This window comes from Rhamphochromis sp. 'chilingali', assembly GCF_963969265.1.
Source record: "Rhamphochromis sp. 'chilingali' genome assembly, chromosome: 20".
NCBI classification, from domain to species: Eukaryota; Metazoa; Chordata; class Actinopteri; order Cichliformes; family Cichlidae; genus Rhamphochromis; species Rhamphochromis sp. 'chilingali'.
In genome coordinates this window covers 11,074,673-11,097,032 of record NC_137947.1, presented here as the reverse complement: position 1 = coordinate 11,097,032, position 22,360 = coordinate 11,074,673, and the positions used below count along the sequence as shown (strand labels likewise).

The 22,360-nt window shown below is 40.7% G+C and overlaps 1 protein-coding gene across 3 annotated transcripts in view; it reads right to left on the bottom strand.

The window, feature by feature from the left end:
* Nucleotides 1-22,360, bottom strand: part of macrod2 (mono-ADP ribosylhydrolase 2) — a 424,305-nt gene that overhangs the window by 88,782 nt on the left and 313,163 nt on the right. For all 3 annotated transcript variants that reach the window (XM_080868694.1, XM_080868695.1, XM_080868696.1), the window contains one exon: nt 12,321-12,351. In XM_080868694.1, coding sequence (XP_080724820.1) covers nt 12,321-12,351 — 31 coding nt within the window. The remainder of the gene's footprint in view (nt 1-12,320; nt 12,352-22,360) is intronic.

The following is a 22,360-nucleotide window of genomic DNA, read 5'->3' as shown; positions in this document are numbered from 1 at the left end:
CTATACTGGGAGCAACTAAAAGCTGAGGCGCTGGGAAGACACGGAAAATGCACACAACCTAGAGGGACGACGCAACACAGAACAAAGGGACACTCTGACATAAATACACAGAAGGTAACGAGGGAAGTGGGAACACACGGGGAACACAGCTGAAGACAATTACTCATGGCCGAGCAGGGAGGACACGAAACTGACGATACTGACACCAAGATGTGGACCTTAAACACAACACAGTACACAGAGATGAGCACGGAGAGAGAGAGGCAGAGAGAGAGGCAGAGAAGAAGGATGAATACGAGGGGATGAGGAGAACACAGAACACATAGGATGGGAACACGGTACCAGAGCAAACACCACAATAAAAACATGGACACAGGGGGAATCCAAATACCAAACCAAACAATCCAATGGACATAAGAAACAAAATACAAAACTACAGAAAAACTAAGAACACTGGGTCAAAATGACCCAGGACCATGACAGTATATGCCATTACCAAAAGAGCTGACAATCTGCTATAGAGCAGTGTTTCAGCTCTCTTCATTTCAAAGTAATAATAATTGAGTTTGTTTGTCTGTGTCGTTCACACTACTTGACTCAGGCACATTGATTTTAGATCCTCTGCACAAATGCACAAGTTAGTTTGCTGCTCTGTGAGTACAACCTTTACAGTTCAGTATGTCTAATTCAAAGACCACAAGCTAACAGATAAACACAGCTTAATTTTTTCAGTCACAGTGACCCTCTTCAAGATTAAAAACTAGTCGCTCATCTATTGTACAACCCCTGACCTCTGTAAGGCACAACAGGTTATGGGAGACGGTGTCATAGTCTAACGAAAGAGGTCAGGAATTCAATTTCAACCCACATAAACTGATACAAGGGCCAAGCCATTCTTGTAGCCTGCCGGGTATTGAACATGCCACATTTTCAAACACTGTTCCTGTCCTGGGTCATTGCCATGACTGTAGTGCGCTATGACCTATGAAACAGCCTTATAAGCACTGCAACAACCTTTATTTATTATTATTATTATTATTATTATTATTATTATTATTATTAACCTTTAATCATTTAAGTCAGATGTAAAGAAAAATTAAAAGCCAGAAATCGCTAACCTTACATTTCCTCTACTCTTTCATCGCACTCTCTCAGACCACCTGCTGTCACAGTTTCTCAATAACTATTCTCTAAATGCTTCACATCAACTGCCTTGACAGTCAAGATATAGTGTGCAGTGCTTTAACCCTACCACCTTCACCCATCTGACTGCTGCTGATGTCTCTTTTCCTTACTGCTTCTCTTTCCCTCCCCTTCCACAGCTTGACAGGAGTGGCCGAATTACACCGAGGAGAGAAGAGGGGTTGACTCGCTGCCGAGCCCTTGCTGAGCTCCTGTTCAAGCTCTGGGTGAAGCAAGATGTGAGCTGCATACCGGCCAGCAGTGACAGCCAGTCTGCTTCTATGGCTCTGTTAGACAGTGTCTGCAGACAGTGCACAGCCCCGTTCACAGCTCCTGTCCTTCAAAAGATGCCCCGAGAGCTGTGTGCTCAGAACCTAATCCAGAATGCCAAATTGGTCTGCAGGTCACCTGGCTCTCCCTGTCTCCCAAGCACACTTAACCTTTCCAGTGATATAATTTCTTTTTTGTTTAAATGTTACCTTTTGGAAAAGTGCTACCACACCTATGAAGGAGTAACAACAGATCAAGTAACACAAGCCAACAGATGTGTAGATGACAAGAAAGCTTAAAAAAATAGATCCACAAAGAAAACACCAGCTGTTTAGGAAACCGCAGGAGAAAAAAGAGAGGTGTCGGAGAAGTAGAACACAAACAAATGAAACAAATAAGTAAATTGTTAAAATTGTAAATAACTGCCTTTGTGCTCTAGCTCTATTCATCTTAAGAGAGAGATAAACAGGCACACATTATATTTGGAGCTAAAAACAGGTCTAAATCTCGATAATAGTACATGCTGGTCACCAGAAGTGTGGATGGCACTGAGTACATTTAATCTATTCTATGTGGAGTTTCTACAAATGCTTTATTGATTCGAGAGCTATACCTATTAATCATAGCGGAGAAGAAAAGAGGGGCAGAGAGAGCAGTTAGCTGGAGAAATAATGAAAACAGTAACAGGAAGGTGAAATGATAGACTTGGTAGTCTATGTTGGACAGAGATTTAGATGGAAAGCCTGTAAAAGGTGTCAGAGCAGCTGAGGGCAGCCTGGCAGAACGACCCTGCTCAACTGCAACATCAAGGTCAATGGCAGCATTTCGAGAGCTCTCTCATCATTTGTCTCCTTCTGCAACTTTTAACTTTCACCACCTCTCCTCTCTTTGTCCATTTCAGCCTGGCCACGTACGTTGAAACGGCGAGACAGAAAAACTCTCGGTCCACACGTCCAAAAGAGTCTCTCTCAGACCTGCGAGTCACAGCAGGAGTGACAACCCCGCTTCCTGAATGATGTTCAGCTCTGACTCTTTTATATGCTCAAGTACGCACAAATTGACAGAGTTCAGTGTTTTACTTCTCCATCTTCTCCTTTCAACACCTCCTTCTCATTTTTTTTGCCATTTGCTGTGTTGAGAGTTCGGGAAAAACCAATCTGTCAGGTGGCGGGCAGCTGGCGTCGGGCGCAGTGATGGTGGGCCCTCCAGGGTCCCTGCTCTACTTGGCTCGGCTCTCACCTATGCTGGGAATATGCTCGGCTTTGGGAGATTTGTCTTAGTGAGGTGCACTAATGGGATATGTGCAGCACAGCGCCGCTGATGAGGGCTCAGGTGGCGCAGTGTTATTTCTGCTGAAGGCTCCTCTACTTCATCACCAGCACAGGGCGAGGAGAGGAGAGGGGAGAGAAACTTGCATGTACCGTGTAAATAAAAGGACACAACAACACTATTGCGTAACATTGGGATATGCAGTCAACAATTTTGACACTATAGCAGCTACAAGCCAAGTGTTCATCCAGTAATTTCATGCCTTTGACTTAAAGCAGCATCATTGAACTGTTCGAGAAGGACTGCTTAATTTCCTTTTAATTTCCTTTTAGTTAAAGCTTTATTTTTATCCCCATCCAGCAAGTTACATCCATCTTGCGCGTATGCACACTTGCTTTGATGTAGCCAATCGACAGGATCTCCACCCTTTCTTTGCAAAGAAAGGGTGGAGACACTGGTCATATGCAAAAAGCACTTCTTGCATAAGTCCCTATGTCATTTTTCAGGCATATAGTAGGTTGTGTATTTTACATGAATAAAAACCAAAGAAAGTCCCTTGAGTTTGATGTTAAAGCTAAAAATTCAGATATTCTGTTCAGAATGCTAAACAAAAGGCAAGGCAAGGCAAGGCAAGTTTATTTGTATAGCACAATTCAACAACAAGGTGATTCAAAGTGCTTTACAGAGACATTAGAAACAAGAACAAATAAAAAGCATGATTTAAAATTGAATAAAACAAGCAAATGAACTAACTAACTAATTAACAAACAAACAAACAAACAACAGTATATAAAATCAAAACAGATAAAATCAGAACAGTAGATAAAATCAGTAGTTAAATGTAAGTTTTGAAATTTAAGCTTAAAGTGTGGATTTGGTGCTTTATTCAAATGCAGCTGAGAACAGGTGAGTCTTCAACCTGGATTTAAATAAACTGAGTGTTTCAGCTGATCTGAGGCTTTCTGGGAGTTTGTTCCAGATATAAGGAGCATAAAAGCTGAATGCGGCTTCTCCGTGTCTGGTTCTGACTCTGGGAACTGATAAAAGACCGGATCCAGATGACCTGAGGGATCTGGATGGTTCATACTGGGTCAGGAGGTCATTGATGTATTTTGGTCCTAAACCATTCAGAGCTTTATAGACCAGCATCAGAACTTTAAAGTCTATCCTCTGACGGACAGGCAGCCAGTGTAAGGACCTCAGAGCTGGACTGATGTGGTCCACTTTTTTGGTCTTAGTGAGGACTCGAGCAGCAGAGTTCTGAATGAGCTGTAGTTGTCTGACTGATTTTTTAGGTAGACCTGTAAAGATGCTGTTACAGTAATCAAGCCTACTAAAAATGAATGCATGGACTAGTTTTTCCAGGTCCTGTTGAGACATCAGATCTTTTATCCTTGAAATATTCTTGAGGTGATAGTAAGCTGACTTTGTTATTGTCTTAATGTGTTTCTCTAAGTTTAGGTCTGCATCCATCACTACACCCAAATTTCTCGCCTGGTTTGTGGTTTTTAGATGTATAGATTGAAGTTCTCTGGTGACCTGTAATCGTTTTTCTTTGGCGCCAAAGACTATTACCTCAGTTTTGTTTTTGTTTAGCTGGAGAAAATTGTGGCACAACCAGTCATTGATTTCCTCAATGCATTTACCAAGAGCCTGTACAGGGCCTCGGTCTCCTGGTGACATTGTGATATATATTTGTGTGTCATCTGCATAGCTGTGATAGTTTATTTTGTTGTTGTTTATAATCTGTGCCAGTGGGAGCATGTAGATGTTAAACAGAAGGGGTCCCAAGATGGAACCTTGGGGAACTCCACATGTGATACTTGTCTGCTCAGATGTGAAGTTACCTATTGATACAAAGTATTTCCTGTTTTCTACGTATGTTTTGAACCAGTTTAGTACAGTTCCTGAAAGACCTGTCCAGTTCTCCAGTCGTTTGAGTAATATGTTGTGGTCAACTGTATCAAATGCTGCACTGAGATCCAGTAAAACTAGGACTGACATTTTTCCACTGTCTGTATTCAGACATATGTCATTAAACACTTTGGTCAGAGCGGTTTCAGTGCTGTGGTTCTGTCTAAAACCTGACTGGAAGGCATCGTAGCAATTATTCTGTTTTAAGAAGTAACTGAGCTGTTGAGAAACTGCTTTTTCAATGATCTTACTTAAAAACGGGAGATTTGAGATCGGCCTGTAGTTGTTCATTTGTGTCTTGTCAAGATTGTCCTTTTTCAGTATAGGTTTTATTACAGCAGTTTTTAGTGATTCTGGAAACACACCTGATAATAAAGAAAAGTTGACGATCTGTAACAGGTCTGACTCTAAAGTCTTTGAGACCTTTTTGAAAAAACTTGTTGGCAGGACATCTAAACAGCAGGAGGAGGAGTTCAGTTGACCTAAGATGTCCTCCAGGTCTTTGCTGTTAATAGGTTGAAACTGTTTCATGGTGTTTAAACAGTTTTTTGGTGGACACAGTACATATCCTGGATCTGCTGTTGATGTACCAATTGCTTGTCTAATTTTTTGGATTTTTTCAGTGAAGAATTTGGCAAAGTCATTGCAGGCCATGGTCGAATGAAGTTCAGCTGCCACTGACACAGGAGGGTTTGTTAGCCTGTCAACTGTAGAAAATAAGACCCGAGCATTATGGCTGTTTTTAGTGATGATGTCAGAGAAGTAGGACCTCCTTGCATTCCTCAGTTGTAAATTATAATTGTGAAGTTTCTCTTTATAAATGTCATAATGAACCTGGAGGTTTGTTTTTCTCCATCTGCGCTCAGCTTTCCTACACTCTCTTTTTTCATTTTTCACCAGTGTGGAGTTTCTCCATGGAGACTTTTTCCTTCCAGAGATAACCTTCACCTTAATGGGAGCAATAGTGTCCATTACATTTAACATGTTAGCATTGAAGCTCCCATCTCAATCGCAGTCAACTCTGTAACAGTTGGAAAATAGAAGTTCGTGGTCAAAAATATCCACTCAACTGTAACATGGGAGGAAAAAATATATATAAATGTGTACTCTGCCTTAGGGGAAATTTTGGCTTTAAGAACAAGCAGGCCCATTGCTCTGACTGTTGCCAGCATGGCAGCTCTTTCACATCCTAAATTTACTTTAACTCAACTTTCAGAGTTAACTTTTGCAACAAACTTGTACAGCTAAGGTGTTTTTTCCTGTGGTGAGAAGTGGATGCATCACCTGATAAAGTGAGCAGTAGAAAGTCAACAAGTTGAATACATGTCCGGGCTATGTTACATTCCCATTTTTTATTTGCAAATGCATGGGTAGCCTTGTAGGCGCACACTGCAGATCACACCACTTTTGCTTTTCCTGAGTGGGCTTATATTGTGCAGAGAATACCACAGCCTGCTGTTATTTTAGGGCTTCATTATTTCTAGTGTTTCTTTCTCTCTCTCTCTCTCTCTCTCTCTTTTTAGCACCTAGTCTTCTGATTTTTTTATTTTTATTTGCAAGGATATGGTGCCAACAGATAACAGAAATGGTGAAGTCTGATAAACTGAGGCTGTATGATGTTTGAATTCCTCAGAAATACAGAAAGTGCAGGTTTTCTCCCCTTGAGGCAGAAACTGTATTGTTGGTTCCACTCTCCTTCTCCACAGCTGTAGCTGGTCAAGTTCATGTCTCAACACTCGTCATTCATTTTGATGAGCTGTCTACCTTAAAGCTGTATATAGCCCGAGGCTGAGTTAGCTGGGGCTGGCAAACTCACCACAGGTGTTGGAATGACAGTAAACTACCATAGCGCAAAAAAAACAAGCACAAAACAAACATGCGAATGTTTGACCATGCGTAATATTCTGAATCACCAGGTATACATTTCTAGTTAAGTATTGTGTATTTTTTTTAATTAGTGTTATTACTTCTCAGCTCCATTTTTCTCTTTTTGTAACATGTAATTGCTCCTTTCATAGCTGTATTTTTAACAACAGTAATAAAGCAATTTCCCTGCAGGGATCAATACAGTTTTTTTTCCTGATTCTTCTTCTTATTATATTATGTTTGGAACAGTGATCTGTACTTGTTTTAAAGGTCTTTGGCAAGATAACGCCTCACAGCTTTCCTTGAAATATCTTAATAGTATTTTTATTAAAAAAAAGGACTTTTTATTGATGTTGTTTTCAATAAAATGTTGATAGCTTTAGTGCTATTATTAAAGATAGCTGTAATAAGAGACAGGCAGGCTGGAATCATTTAAGCTCAGTATAAAACAATGTAGATTAGGTGGATGTGGTTTGAACAGTAGAAAATCATTAAGCGTAGCACAGCTGAGCTCTGCTCTAGTTGGAGGCATCAATGCTGTGCGTTCATCTGAAAAGTGAGCGGGGGAACAGGGTAGTCACCCCATCAGGGCCCAGTGGAGAGGTGAGTTGACCCGGGGTGGAGGACAGAGTAGCGCCCCAGGACTCTAGACGCCATTGCGTGGGTGTCAAATGGCCCGGAGCTGCTCCTACACTAACACTGGGACACGACAGCAGGGCTGTGACCATGACCGACTTTGCAGCCCACAGAAGGAGACAGAGACAAAGAGGGATGGGAGGGTGTAATGTGAGGAAGAGAGGCAGGGGAGGGGGGGAAAGAGGTGAGAAGAAAGAGGGCAGAGCACAACAGCTGATGACCTTCCTTGGAAATAATCCATGTAGGTGATAGCATGCTTTGTCCTACATGCTAAAATTAACACCCGACGTTTTACTTTGTAAAAACATTCTGAGAAGTTTGTGGAATGAAAAAGTTTAATGCTCGAACAAGTTTCACAAACCCTTAAATCTATTGTCCTGTGGGTGGGAGGTGTTTTTACATTTGGCTTATCATCTGTGAAAAGTGCTGAGAACAAATGCACATTGGGCCACGGAGATCTTGCTTTCTTTGAGCACACACTCTGCTGCCCACTGATACAACATATTGCTCCTACTGTATGTGCCTTGAAATACCAAAAACCCAGCTAGATTAGGCTTCATGTATTTTGAGAGAAGGGGGAACCTGCCTGGGCCATTTCTGGCAAGCTAGCAGCAAGCAATCACTGTTTAAAGATAAGGTGCATGAATGTCTCCAGCCCTCCTAATCCTAGACAGGGATAAAGAGAGCCAGACCATGATGCTGGTTAGAGAAAAAAAATCTTAGCTGCTTGACACCTTTGATCTGGACGGTACAGCGGGATGGCAGTGTGGACATACCAGTAGAGCTTTGGTGGATTACATCCACATATCTCCCACAGCCACCAGTCAGTGCTAAAAGTCCTTTGTCAACAAATCTCGGATCAGTTACAGAGACAGATGAGCCAGAGGTGAGGGGTTAGCAGTAAACAGGAAGATATTTGTCCAAAGAAGAGAAGCAGCTTTGCCACATCAAGCGCCTCTGATTCTTTTGATAGCATTATAAATACATGCGTGCAATGGCTTCTTATCCAGCAAACAGCAGAAGTAATATACGTGTCCTTGCTTATAAACTGCATGCCTCATTATGGGGTTGTTGAAAAGTGCTTTTTCAGCACTGCCTAAGACCTGATCTGCACAAGGTGCAAAAGTCTAAAATGCATCTGAAAATAGTTGTTTTTTCATATGATTTTCCTTGTATGGCTAATAAGACAGACTTGTCAGGGAGAACTAGAGACAAGAGGATGCATAGGAGGAAGGACAGAAAACAAAAGGATTGCAAAAGAGAAAATGACCTCTCTAAGTCGAGGTAGTTGGACTCTTGGCACTGATCCTGTGAGACGTTGAGAGGTGTCTCCTCCGTGGAAGGAATAATCCATTTAAACCCAGGTAGCACGGCTGTGATTGATGTGCAAACAGAAGCAGCACTTAATAACCTCTATCATGCTGGGTGACCTCGTGGCCCACGGAGGGCACCAGTTTGTTTATGGGTGGTACCTCCGACACACTATCGGTGCAGAAATTCTGTTGTGGCTAATGGGCCGGACTGAGGGATTGGACTGTCAGCGCAGTGTGATCTCTCATTTTTCTTTCCAAGCGTCTGAGGTACCCCCTGCACACCTCTACTACACCCAACCTCCCTGTTCTGCCATCATCTGTCAGTGGTGACTGAGTCTTCGGGAATATGGAGGCGTGAGAGAGGGTGTCAATTAGCATTAACTTTCCCTGACAAATCTGTTTGTCTCACCACAATGGCCTTGGATAACTTGTTCCTGATTCCTCTGTGTCACGATGTTTGGGGCACAGAATTTGTTTTCTTGCTCCAGTTCAAGTGCAGAAATAGGTCAAGCACGTGTACATAAGCATAGTACCTGCATGACCGTGAACGCATACTCAAAATGATGCACATTCAACAGAGACAGAAAGAGATTTCTTTTTTTAGAAAAAAATCACAGGCAAACATCGGGATCGGGGAGATGTGACTTCCACGCTAAAGAGCTTTTGTTTATATTGCTAAAATGGAAGCTGACCTTAAAGGTTATCTAAAATGCACAGAAAATGTCAGAACTCCTGACAAGAGAGCAGAGGCCCTTTCAGAATATGGCAGTACTCAGGGGGCACGCAGAGGACTCGGAGAACAACAACACAGCTCTGTGCTATCTATACTGTACTTCCTTTGAAAGTCCCTCCTCTATTTGCCCTCTGCTGTGTGAAGATCTTTAGTCTTAATCAGCTGTTGTTCTGTGGAGATCTAGTTATGGATGCGCTAAGCTGTTTGTTTATTAAACAGGCTGTTTAATCCCCCCCTCCCACTCCACTGCATGCTTGGCTCTGCACAGACCATCCTTTTGATGCGAGGGGGCTCCTGGTGGTGTGGTATGACAGGCTCCCACTGGCAGTGCAGCACACAGTAGCACAGTGAATGGCAATAAGTGGTGCCCTCGTCAGCGGCGCGCAGTACAAACAATGACCCCCACTCCACTCTCTCCCCTGCATGTATTTGCACTACCTTTGTGCCACTACAGCTACTCTACTCCATATTTTTGCTTATAACACAAAACACTGTATATAACCATTAGCTGATGCACTTCACTATACTTCTTGAATTCAGCTTGTTATGTAATTTGTTACGTCACGAGAAGTCAGACACTCGTGTTTAAGCGGATAACATATATTTTGCAGGAAGAGGAAGGAGAGTGGACTAAAAAAAGAAGAAGCCCCTGTGAGATGTGTGCATCGGCAGGTGGAACGAAACATAACATCGCAGAAAAGATGTGTGTGTGTGTGTGAACTGCAAAAAAGTGACAGGGGGAATTTATTCAAAATCCCAAATGGGAAGTGTTCTATCAAGAGCATAATTAAACGTCTTGTGATTTATGAGCACGCTTTACTAAAGACTGGTCTTTATTAACACACATATGCAATAGCGCGTGTCAGGATAGCTCGCCACTCGGACTATCTTTTATCTATGCCGGGCAGTTTCAGCTAGTTTAATGAGCACTGCCAAAGTTTATCAGGCTCTATAATCAGTACTTTGCGTGTAGTATTTCAGAGTGCAACAGCTGGCAGTTAGTTATAGTCCAGGGTAAAGCAGAGGAGTAATGGCTTTGGTTGGAGAGAAAAACAAACAGATGTAAGGTACCCAGCATGTGGACAGAGGCTTTTTTTTGATGTTCCCCAGGGGCTGTAGATGAATCATTTTATTTTTGCATACTGTCTACAGTTGGAAATCAAAACACAAAACTCAGACTAAAACTTAATTACTTTGTTTTTCATTAGACGTTTAAAAAAAACCAAAGAAATATGGAAAGGTAGAGGCTTCTGTGCTTTCACTAACGGACTAGGACTACATCAATAACTAACAGGTTTAATCAATAACCAAACTGTCATTTTTCATACAGAAACAGTTTCCAACCATAGTCGTGAAAATTAGCTCATCCGGTTTGATCTGTGTCTTCACATCACATGTGACATGTTTGTTCAGGACATGAAACGGCAGCACAAATCTCTGGCATGTCAACTGGAAACGAGTCAGAACGGCCTGAGTATAATCACAGCTGAATGCACCTCTCAAGCGTCTGCACAGATGATTTTCAGGGTGTGTTTTACCAGCTGAATGCACTCTGTTTGCAAGTTATGGCAAATACTCTAGCACTGTAGAGACATGTGCCGCTGAAATGCACAGCAAATCACAAATAAGGTGCTCAACTGTCACTGATTATCAACATTTCATCATTTTCTTTATGAGCTGTGACCGGATAGTTGCACCGACTCACATGTGCACTACAGTCCAGTCCCTAGCTTTTAATTAAATCCAGTCAGTGGCTGTTGATGCTTCGCTTACAGTTTGAGATACGGCTTCAAATGTCTGCATTTTAAATAAAAAACCAGCATCAGGTCTTAATAGCACACTCAAATAGCTCAGATGTGTCTGTGCTTACCTACACCAATGATGTTGTTTAAAAAATCCTTTTAAATTAAATTCACACAGTGAAACAGCTGTGGAAGTAAGCTGCAGTAGGTTTAGTAAATTAGGTAGCTTTTATGTAGCTTTATTAGAACAACAACAGCTGCATAGGTGTATATAATAAATCTGAGCGAGGTCAACCACATGAAGAATAGTACAGAAAGCACCGGAAATATAACTCCCCGACGTAAAATGGACAAAAAACAAGTATCATCTAAAATGATCTGAATTACCGAGGAATGTGAAAGGAACTATCCACCCTTTGGTGTCATACATTTTAATTATCTGGTTTTCTTTGCTGTTTTCAGAAGAAGGTTTCGAGGGCTTTTGAAACTTTTGTTAGTTTTGCTTTCTGAGTTCAATATGTCACTTTTGAATTCGCATTACACTCGGCACGTGGACATAATAAATGCTGTGTTGTATGCCTATTGAGAGCGCGAACAGTGCATGCACATATCTTGAGGAAACAGTGTTTGTAAAATTGGCAGCACCTCGTCTTGTGAAATGATCAGAGGCACTTATCGACTCTCATGAGATCCCTGCCTAAAGAAGTATAGACCCAGAATCATTTATCAGTTGTTGCCTCGCACTGGCATTTTTTTAAATTGGCAGAATACTGTAGGTATCTGCAATTACGCATAACTTTACAGAGCAGTTGTGGCTGCTTATGTGGAACTACATTGCTGCTAATAGTCAGTTGCAAACAACAGAAATTAGCATGTTAATTAATCCTTACACATTTGGCACCTACTGCAAGTATTGGAGCTGTATGCAAATTCATAAACTGTACAGTGTACGGTGTGGGGTAAAAACAGGCAATTTAAATGATCAAAAGAGTCAAAGAATCAACATGTTTTCTTGCATTTAACTTTTTTTTATCTTCAAAACTCAAAAATTCTGTTCATATCAACAAGTCTGGTTTCTTTTCAGTGTGACTTTAAGTGTAATGAGCACATCAGCTCTCTGCCAGCAATGCCTTGCAGCTTATTTGGCTTGATCTCATGAGGGTGCATAAGCAGTATTCAGTATTCTTCTACGTCCTGCCTTTGTGCAACATGGTTTAAGGTGAACTTGTTGGTATATTTAGTATTTATATCTAAGTAACCTCCGCCCTATGTGCATCATTTTAAAATATTCAGCCACAAACTGGGGAATATGAGCAGCTTGTTATCATTGAGTTGCACTGAAAGAACAAAGCAAATGGATAAAAACAGAAATAAAAGAAGGGAGACTGAGCTTACCGTAGATGCCTGTGGATATACATGGGAAGGCCTGCGCAAAGAGAGAGAGAGAGATGGAGAAAACAATCAGCATGATCACACAAATTAAGACAAAAGTAATTCCTCTTTGAAGCCAAACGTTTAATTTTGTAGCAGAGGAATTCAAACGTCATCTACTGAAATAAAATGTTGCACGACTGCACCCATCTGCGTTAAACTGTAACTATTGTCAGGCATCTACTGTACACTTGTATGATTGCCATTTACCGCGACTGCTTCACTTGTTTATTCCCAGGAGCAGCAATTTCCACTAACATTTGACGAATTCCCTGCAGTGACGATGCAGAAGTGTGTCGTAAACCATATTCCAGCTTCAATGCAAGATGCATAAATACAAATACTGAAGTGAAAAAGAACATTTTCACAGGACTCTGTGAAGTCCTGGGAAAAACTACAGTACAAAACAAGATTCAATAATTTGTTTGGGCATTGACTGGCCCATTACAATACCCTGATTCTTTTCTTTATCAGCCATTCTGTTGTTGCTGGGCTTTGGATGACACTTTGAATACTGGCCAAGCTTTAACTGTTGGATAATTATCCTCACGTGTGAAAACGTTGGTGTCCAGAGTTCATGGCTGACTCAAAGACCACAAGAGTCCAAAATCCTGTGGCTGCAGAATAAGCCCAAATCATCACCCCTCCATCATTGTGCTTGACCGTTGGTATGATGTGTTTGTGCTGATATGTTGGGCCAGAAATGATGTTGTGCATTATGACCAACAGCTCCACATTTTCCTCATCATACTGCAATGCTCTTTTTAGAGAAAAGACAACCCTCCTCCTGACAACCCTGCCAAACAAACCATACTTCTTCAGCTTTTTTGTAATTGTTCTGTCATGAACTTTAATATTTAACATGCTATCTGGGGACTGTAGAGTCTTAGATGCACTGCACAGCCTGACCTTGGGATGAATCTGCTAGGACGACCAGTCCTGGGAAGATTGTGTTAACAGACACCTGAATGCTCCAGACCAGCAAACTACCAAAGCACATTGCTGCTATTTACCCACTTTATTCCTACAGAAGATTAAGGATATACTTAATTTTCCACAGAACTGCATAGATACACAGTATACTTTTTGTTAGCATCCAAATAAAAGCTTATCAAACATCCCTCTTTACACACATATTTTATGTTTTTTAAGTTCCATCTTTGACTGTTATACCAATCACTGCATTATAATGCATGTATTATATGTATACTTGATGGCCAGTATAGCTCATTATGGAATAGTGGATTTCACATCTTATTAATCATGACTATCCAAATGAGATCGACCTTGTCTGTCACTTACTTTTAGTGTCTAAGGTTTAAGTGTCTTTGATGTCAATACACAGTCTGTGACTCGCAGACAAACAAACTTTATTGTGAGTAAAAATACAAACTGCCAGCAGTGACTCAGTTGTGTTAAAGTAGCAACAAGGGCATCCCAGCAGGAGGTTTTTTAGTGCATGATGATAAAGCTAAACACAAAATCCCAGTAATCGCTGCCACATTTGGATCAATAGTACAAATCAATAATATAGCAGCCACCAAACTGCAGGAAAGCACATACACCAAACAAAAGAGACATGTGGAGAATGAGAAGAAGGATAAATAGAATTATCTTCATGACCCAAAGAGCCAAAACTAACACATATTTATTTATGGACGTCTTTTCCAAAAAGATTATAAAAAGTAACCACCTTGTAATAGTTCTGGCTTTGCAGCACTTTGCAGCAGACATATTATTCAAGCATGGCTTTATAGCTGAAAATAGTTTCATTACTCTTTACTTCTGTGAGCTAATATATTATGATACATAGGCCTTGCTATAAGCTCCCCTATTTCACATTCATCTTTTTAAGTATATTAATAAACACTAAAGAGAAAGATTTTTTTTCAAAGGCCCCATTTGTCCTCAAAACAAGCTGAATACGTGCTTTAGTTCTTGCATTCATCAAAAGGCGTGGCTACAACATTAATATAATAAGATGACAAATGAAGAAAAAAAAGGAAAATGTTTCCTCTAGCAGCTTATAAAGCTGGATGAATATAGAACAACAGAACAGCACAGAGATTAATCAAAGAATAACACCCGTACGTCAAGTTCTCTCAGTGCCAAAACTAAGCCCAACAGTTTGCTTTTCTCACACTGACCCTGTCAAGTTGCATTTAGAAACAGGCTGTTTCTATTAGCTGTGCCAAGATCGCTTCGTTTTAGAAATGAAAACACGATTAATAGAGCTGAAAGAGAACGAACCATACATGTCTCCTCATAGAGTGATTATACAAATGCATTAATCAACGCATTCATCTTCGAGCCGTTTCAACGTATAGCATTAAGAAAGCAAATAGTTAATTACAAGGACAAAAAAGATATTCAAAATTTTTTTTTGTTACTTCAAAGCATCACAACCTGTGACTCTAGCTTTGAAATGCAATGGTCTGTTTTTCCTTGGTTTGGTTTAAGAGGAAAGACTCTGTTTGCATTCTTATTTACCAGTTTTCAGGTTCCGCCTGTCAAGGTAAATCTTTCTTCTGTGGGCTGATTTAAATCTTTTACTGATGCTTTGACCTTTCCAGATGACTGTCTGGGTCTGACACAAACCACAGATGATGAAGCGTGGAAAAGCATGGCCGTTTTTAGCCCTGTGCCAGGCTCAGACCGTGGCACGCGCAGAGGCATACTGAGATTAAAAGTGCAAAACTGTTACATATATCCTAACACAACAAACAATATTTCAAAGAATTACTGCGTGCAAATAGGATTACTTATAATAGACTGACTCATTAGAGGCACGGAAAATCAGAGTATCTCAATTATAAAAATTGATGACACTTTTACATATAGGCAATAGTCTATTGAAGCTGGAATCTATATTACCCCAGCAGAAGAAAACGATATGAAGGACTATCATAATAAGGAAAGTTACTTCCTGTCAGTCAGCCAAGGTGATCCTGAGCCAGAAGCCTCGTTATCCTCTCTCAGCTTAAAGGCCAAAGTGTCAGTCACCTGACGTTGAACTTCTGCTCTGATTGCACCTTTAACATATAACAGGCTGTGGGAGTGACGGCCTATCAGCGTAATCAATTAAAATCCTTTTTATTAGTTCCTTGGCTGATCCATTAAAGGACTATTGATCACGCTGGTGTGAAATTGCACCAGGTAATCACTTAATGGGATGCTGTCAAAATGTGACACCACTGTGACACATTCATTTATTTGTTTGAAGGGCATTTGATTGCAAGAGGGAAAAGTAGTACACAGTAATGTGGAAAGATTTTAAGCACTTTACGAGGGTTAGATTCATATTCATCACTCAGCAACGTCAGGGAGTTGCCTAATTGGTCCAAAAATCAATCAGTAGCTCGACAATGACCCCAAGCATGCAGCCGGAGTGTTTTCTCAGATTCTCAAGGATCTCGAGGATGACATGGAGAGACAAACATTCAAAATATCTGCCAAATATTGTACCTCGAAACACTGCAGCCAGTGCCCAGAAAAGACCCTTTGCAAAACAATGACACAACCTATTTATCATAAAATGAGCTCAATTTTTAACCTAATATATAGGGAAACAATGGAAGAACTAGTATACAGATTTAATCTGCTTTAGTAACATATTCAGTCAAATTAATGCAGAGTGATGATTATGGCGAGAACCTTAGATGAAAATGAAATGCTACAACATGTCTGTGAACGTTCTCAGTCATCCAGGTCATCGTAGTCTAAGGAGCGTCTGGACTTCTTTAGGTTTCTTGAAGACGTTTCACTTCTCACCTGAGAAGCTTCTTCAGTTCTAAGAGCAACTGGTGGAGAGTCCCAGATTTTAAGCACTATGGGAGTGTCCCCAAGAGGGTCATGGACCCCCTATTGATCCTCTACTTAATCACACAAGCCAAGGTGTGAAAACGAGTGTGGGTCACAATCAGCCAAAGTTTCAGCTCACTGTGAAACCTAGCCCCACCCTATCATGTGATTTACTGAGGTCAAATGGCCCAGGATGTGAGTGGGTGTTAAGGCATTTGGGAAGGGATCTCAAAACTGGATTATAGATGGCAGACACTTGGTGTCGTAAGCCACCATCCCTGTTCAAAGATGGTCGTTCACAGTGAACATAGATGGCTTCTTTCACCCCTCTTTCAAACCATCTGTCCTCTCTGTTCAAAATGTGAACATTGGCATTCTCGAAAAAGTGACTTCTAGTTTGAATGTTACAACATTCAAACTTCAGTTAGGTTTCATTTTTAAGCACCCCTCTGAAGGACACAGAGAAATGGTTCTGCAAAATGAAGGGCTTGTCTTTTTACAACTGCATTACATTGGCAATGACACGAAGAGCTCCTGACATGAGCTGCTGCTCATGTTCTTGATCAAACTTAATTTAGGTTGTGATGAATTTTCAACCACCAGATGCAGTTGATACAAGCCAGGTGATAATTTAATTAATGTTTTTAGATGGTAATATACATTAATTTAAGAAGGCAATGCATTTCAAAACCAGGTGACAGAGGATGCTAAGAGGAGTGACCAGCAGTTGAAGTACTTAAATTTCAAGCAACCATTTTCTGTCAAATGAATTAAATGCAAATCTGTCATTTGTCAACACAAACAAACAAACAAACAAACAAAAACCTGAACATTTAAATCAATGACAAAACAGATTTCATTATATCTGTATTCTACTCATTCTGTGAATTAGTCATTTTGAACATGTTACAATGTTAAAGAGTGCTTTACCATAAACACTCAAATTTAGAGAGCACAGGACAACCTGGCGATCAAGCAAAATACCTTAAATAGCCATCAGCATCACGTCCATAAAAATTCATCTAGTTACACTAAATTGATCGCTCTTTGCTACTGTAGTGCAATTTTTGCAGTGAGACAGATGATAATGGTAGCTTTACCATGCCTATGCAGTTTTGGATTGAAAATATTTCGGAGAACGGTAGAAGAGATAAGGAAGAGCACGCTGAGCAGCAGGAAACACTAAGCGTCCATATGAAGGTGCAACAGCGGGAACCAAGTTACATAAAGAGAAAGGTCGATACTGTGATGATGTCATTGTTAATGCACATTATAAGACTTTGTCAGCAAAAATCATGCTGAAGCTCAATCTACTTTATATGGATCTATCAGGCAGTAAGCGTGCAGTGTAATATTTAAAACCAGTTTACTTTTATTTTTCACTAACCAAAGATATTTCATAGATTTTATATAAACTCTTTAAGAACAACCTCAAAATGCTTCTGCACATAATACTCTATAGTATCACATATAGCAGTAGTGCTTTTAAAGACAGAAAAGAAATGACGAGCGGAATTTAAGCCAAAATCACACTAAATGCAACAAAGTTGCTACAGTAGTTTTCGGAGGCAAACCAGAGAGTGCAGCAATGTAAGAATAGTAAAGCATAACCCACTTCTCATCTTCTTTCCCCATCAACCCTGGGCCACCATTGACGACATTTTTGCATACATACTTTTATATCTGCTTACACTGAATAAGGTCTAATGTTAATTAAGGCCGTCAGCACTATATTTGCAGTCATGACCTATGATTTGTTGTTTAGGTTATTATTTCTATCTCTGGCTGCTCATTAGAAATGAGTCAGCGTGTACGCCTGCACCCTGGTATGGGGCTATAGCTGACATGTAGGCTTGTTGCTGATTTTCTTTGCTCAGAGTGTTCAGAAATTGGTCACCAGGGAAATTACTCTGTTGCCAGGGCTCCTCCCTAATCTATCACATCACTTTAAAGTGGAGCACCTTTCCTCTCAGTATTTCTACACACTTATTTGGTTCAAAATGCATTAGATACAGCACAGAATGAATAAAGTGTGCAATGTTTTCAAGAAAAAAAATTATTTATTTGGACCTTTGGTGTTACGTATAACTCAAACGCACTGACAAATATCTGCATGTTTACAGAGACTGCATTTTCATTTTAAAACTGACACAACAAAGCTTATTAATGCATGATTTATTGAGTGCATATTGTGACTAGAGTTTACCAAATATAGAGCTCATAAAACTTAGTCACTGTTACCGCTAAGTTTGATGGCCTGCAGCTTTTTATCATTTGTTAAACAGCAGGAAATGGCACAATAAAGATAGTTCAACCTGTGGCAAAATGCTGTTGCGTTACTGTACCTGCTGCAGGCACTTCACAGTAGCCACGAGCAGACAGGTTAATGGAGAGAAAAGCATGCATGGGCACAGTGACCGCAGGATCCTGCCGGGGGAGCACCTCGTCTCGGCTGGCTGAGTAAATAGCACTGGACCCGGGGTGGTGCCCCAGTAGGTAGGAGCCTCCTAGCCTGTTTGCAGATGGAAGGTATGCTTATAAATCACAGCAGCATGGGGAGATCTTGCGCAAATGTGACCACAAGTATGTTATTATTCACCAGTGATGCCACAGTGTGGGCTTACATCAGGGCATCAAAAACAGGAATCCAACAGAATCCTCTTTGTTGACTGCTGTAATTCTTTAAGCATGTAGGTCATGCCTGGTTTTTCAGTTTCACAAATTGGCTACCTGCTACTGCAGAAAGGAACATGCCACAGTTACAGATCAGGATATTTAAATATGACACATTAACACCCTTTTATTCTGCATAATACCACAATCAATACTCTGTGTCATTATGCTAAATGGAGGATGGAGAAATGCAGAGGCTAGGAAACCTGGCACCTAATGGCCCGAGTCCCACCTCAGTTTTCATATGTGCCAAGATCAAATACAACTATTATCACAATTACATCTGTCCATTAAGGTCTCAGCATCATTGGCTGTGTAGGGAATTACTCGCGAGCCAGGATGGATCTTTGCTACTCAAGGGATTATTTCACTTCCCAGGTAGAGTGCACAGAAAGTGCACAGAGTTTCAGGAACGGCACGCTCACTTTTAGGTGCCACTGATGGAAAGCACGTGTGCAAAATCCAGGAGTGACTATGGCAATTCCAGCTCCTCTGATGAGCAGCTGTAAGGGTGGGGATAATGAAACTCGGAACATAAAATGACCGTTTTATGTTCCTGCTGTGTGGACATTTGACGTGTTTGCGTGATCACAAATTGTTACGGTGTCTGCGAAGAAATGCCATGAATCAGCCTTCAGGTAGAGCATTCGTATTGTTACAAACAGAACAGAACATCTCTTTCCTCCTTGAAGGTCCTGCCAGCAATTAATACAAAATTATGCTGCCACAAAGCATTTTCTATCCTTAAGAAATAGTAGGTAACATTTAACAAAAACAGAAATGAAAATATAGACCTTTAGAAGAGTAGTTATCACAATGTTTTTTCTTCAAATCCAGATCCATCTATTTTTTTGTGCAAATGTGAGTCCAAAGGAGCAAATAATCAAAAAGTGGAATCACTGACAGCGGCTATCATTTTAAAGTTTACTTCAGATATACTTCAGTACCCTGAATATTTGCATTTTACTATTGAATCCCCAGCCTATATGGATATAATTATATTACAAAAATAATATACTATAATATATACAAAAGTACATTCTTTATTTTCAGCTCAATAGAATGACTCATCCTCATCACATCCCTTCTCACTGTTACTATAAAAGAAATCTGTAGCTTATTTGCTCAAGCCGTGTTTACTCCAGACACGAGGAAAAGTGGGCTTAGAAAGTTTACAAGTGAGCCCTTAAGCACTTGCTAATGGTACAGCGGGACAATCCCGAGTCCTCGCTGACTTAACTAAACACAGATTCGGAAGTAAACAACGGCACACTTTGGGATTGGATCAATGGTAGATAGTAGCTGGACATAATTAACTTTCTTTGGATATAATGGAGCTCAGGCTGCTCTATGATTACCTTCACTGCGCTCACTTCCACAGCACTGATCCCATCTGCACGTGCAAAGGATGCAGTGTTACAGGGGAAGAAAGGCAGGCTGCAGCGTGTCTGTCAGCCAAACAATGACAGTGCTGAGATGGCTGGGCAGAAAAAAGGTGTAAATGCTTCAGCCTTTGGACGGTGCAGAGCGGTGAGGCAAATACACAGAGATGCTGAACTGGTGGCTTCTTGATTCATTGATCCATGACCAGCTTGTATGGTTGATCGAGCACAGTTTACCCTGAAGCCTACAGTGCAAAGGTACACAAAGAAAGTGTTTTTTAATACAATCTGATCATGCACTAATAACTATAAAACAACTTTAAAACATTTACAGCTACACTCTATAAGTTGACACGCTTCAAAGATTAAAAATATACATATTGTATTCTGAACCAGTGCAGCGAAAATACAGCAGGAAACCGTTCTCTTTTATTTCTCGTTTCATAGTGAGTTTTCACAGAAAAAATTGTCAACTCATGACAATGATCCCGTCAGTGTCAAGTGGGAACATGATGTGAATCTGAGCTGAAGGTGCATGCAATCAGACGTCGGCTTATATTTATGTATGAGGCCTCCTGCTCAGGATTAGCTGAAATTATATCACTGGCCACTGAGCAACAGAGAGGCAAAGACAAAGGGAAGAAATTCACATCTGTGAGAAAAACTGACCTGTACATGACCCGCACACGGCTGACAGAATTCAAATGAGTGTAGGTGAGAACCATGTCAAGTAAACTCAAAAGCAAAATGCATTCCTGCTGCTCCACTGTACCTCCTCTGTACAGCTGCAGGCAGACTTCTTCTTGGGTATATTCAGTTTTTTAAAGTCATATGATATTGATTAAATTATCATGCTTGTGGTGGGTGAAATCAAGACTGCTGTGAAAAGCTGAGAAAGACAGACTCGGATTCGGATTGACAGCCGGAGAATAGAGCTGTGGCTTCGTTCTTCATAGAGCAGTAAATTCATAAATAGCAGCTTGTGGTATTACACTAGTTTACAGTCAAAATGCATTTGAAATGACTGTATATCAAGCATACAATAATCTGGCTTGAACGTTAAGAAAGGGGTTGGCAGGCAGACTAATCTCAAGCAATTTTTGACTGACTGTAAAGGATGCCCATTCACACCCAGTTAGTCTAGCCAGTACCAGTCGCTCAAGCCAGTAAACACAGAAACCAACATGAGCATCTGAGAACACTCACTGATCCATCAATTGCTCATTTACACAGCTTAATGACTGCCTACGAAGACAAATACTCGGAACAAATTGTTCCGCAAGCCATAAAGTAAACAAAAAGTCCTACAAAAGGAAAACGCCTCCGCTTGGTTTAGCCCAGTGACCTCAAGCATGACATCACCAAGTCCACAGAAGTCAGGAAATGGCAGGTAGGCTCCTTTCCTAACCTTTGACCTGAGTATGAGTAACAGAAAATAAGAACAAAGGAACAAACAGTATTTAAGTTTAAAGCATAATAAAAGAAATGTTGACAACATATGGCTGCACATTTGTTTTAACCTGCTAAACTGCTTTCATGCAACAAAATGCTAACACAAACAAACCGGGGATGGTAAGTGAAGTGGTGTTACCTTAGCAATGGCAAATCAGAGCATGTGTGCAAAAAGCAATATGCTGTGATGTGTAAAATTAACATGCACAAAGCGAGCAGTGAGTATGAAAGTGCTCACCCACTCGTCACATCAAGACTTACTAATTTTGGGTTACTGAACTGAAATTGATGGTTGGCTGTAGTTTGTATGTTATGCTGCTAGGTCAGTCCTGATGCCAAACGTTCTTCATTGACACTACAAATGACTAAAACACATTTTGAGCCCAGAATATTGGCAAGAAAAGCCCGAATGGGGGCAGGTGCTAATTTTCGAAGCGCCACTCTTCCTAAACTATTCATCCAATTTTGATTGCATCATCGAAAAAGCAGCTTGTGTAAAAAGCGGTTGTCAAATTTCTTCTTTTACTTGGATGGATGTAGAGAAGGAAGACATGCAGAGAGTTGGTGTGACAAAAGAGGGTCTTAGGGATGGGATGAGATGGAAGTAGATAATCCGCTGTGGCGACCCCCTAAAGAGAGCAGCCGAAAGAAGAACGTGCTGCTGAATGTACCGTCAATCACATTCAGCAGAACTTG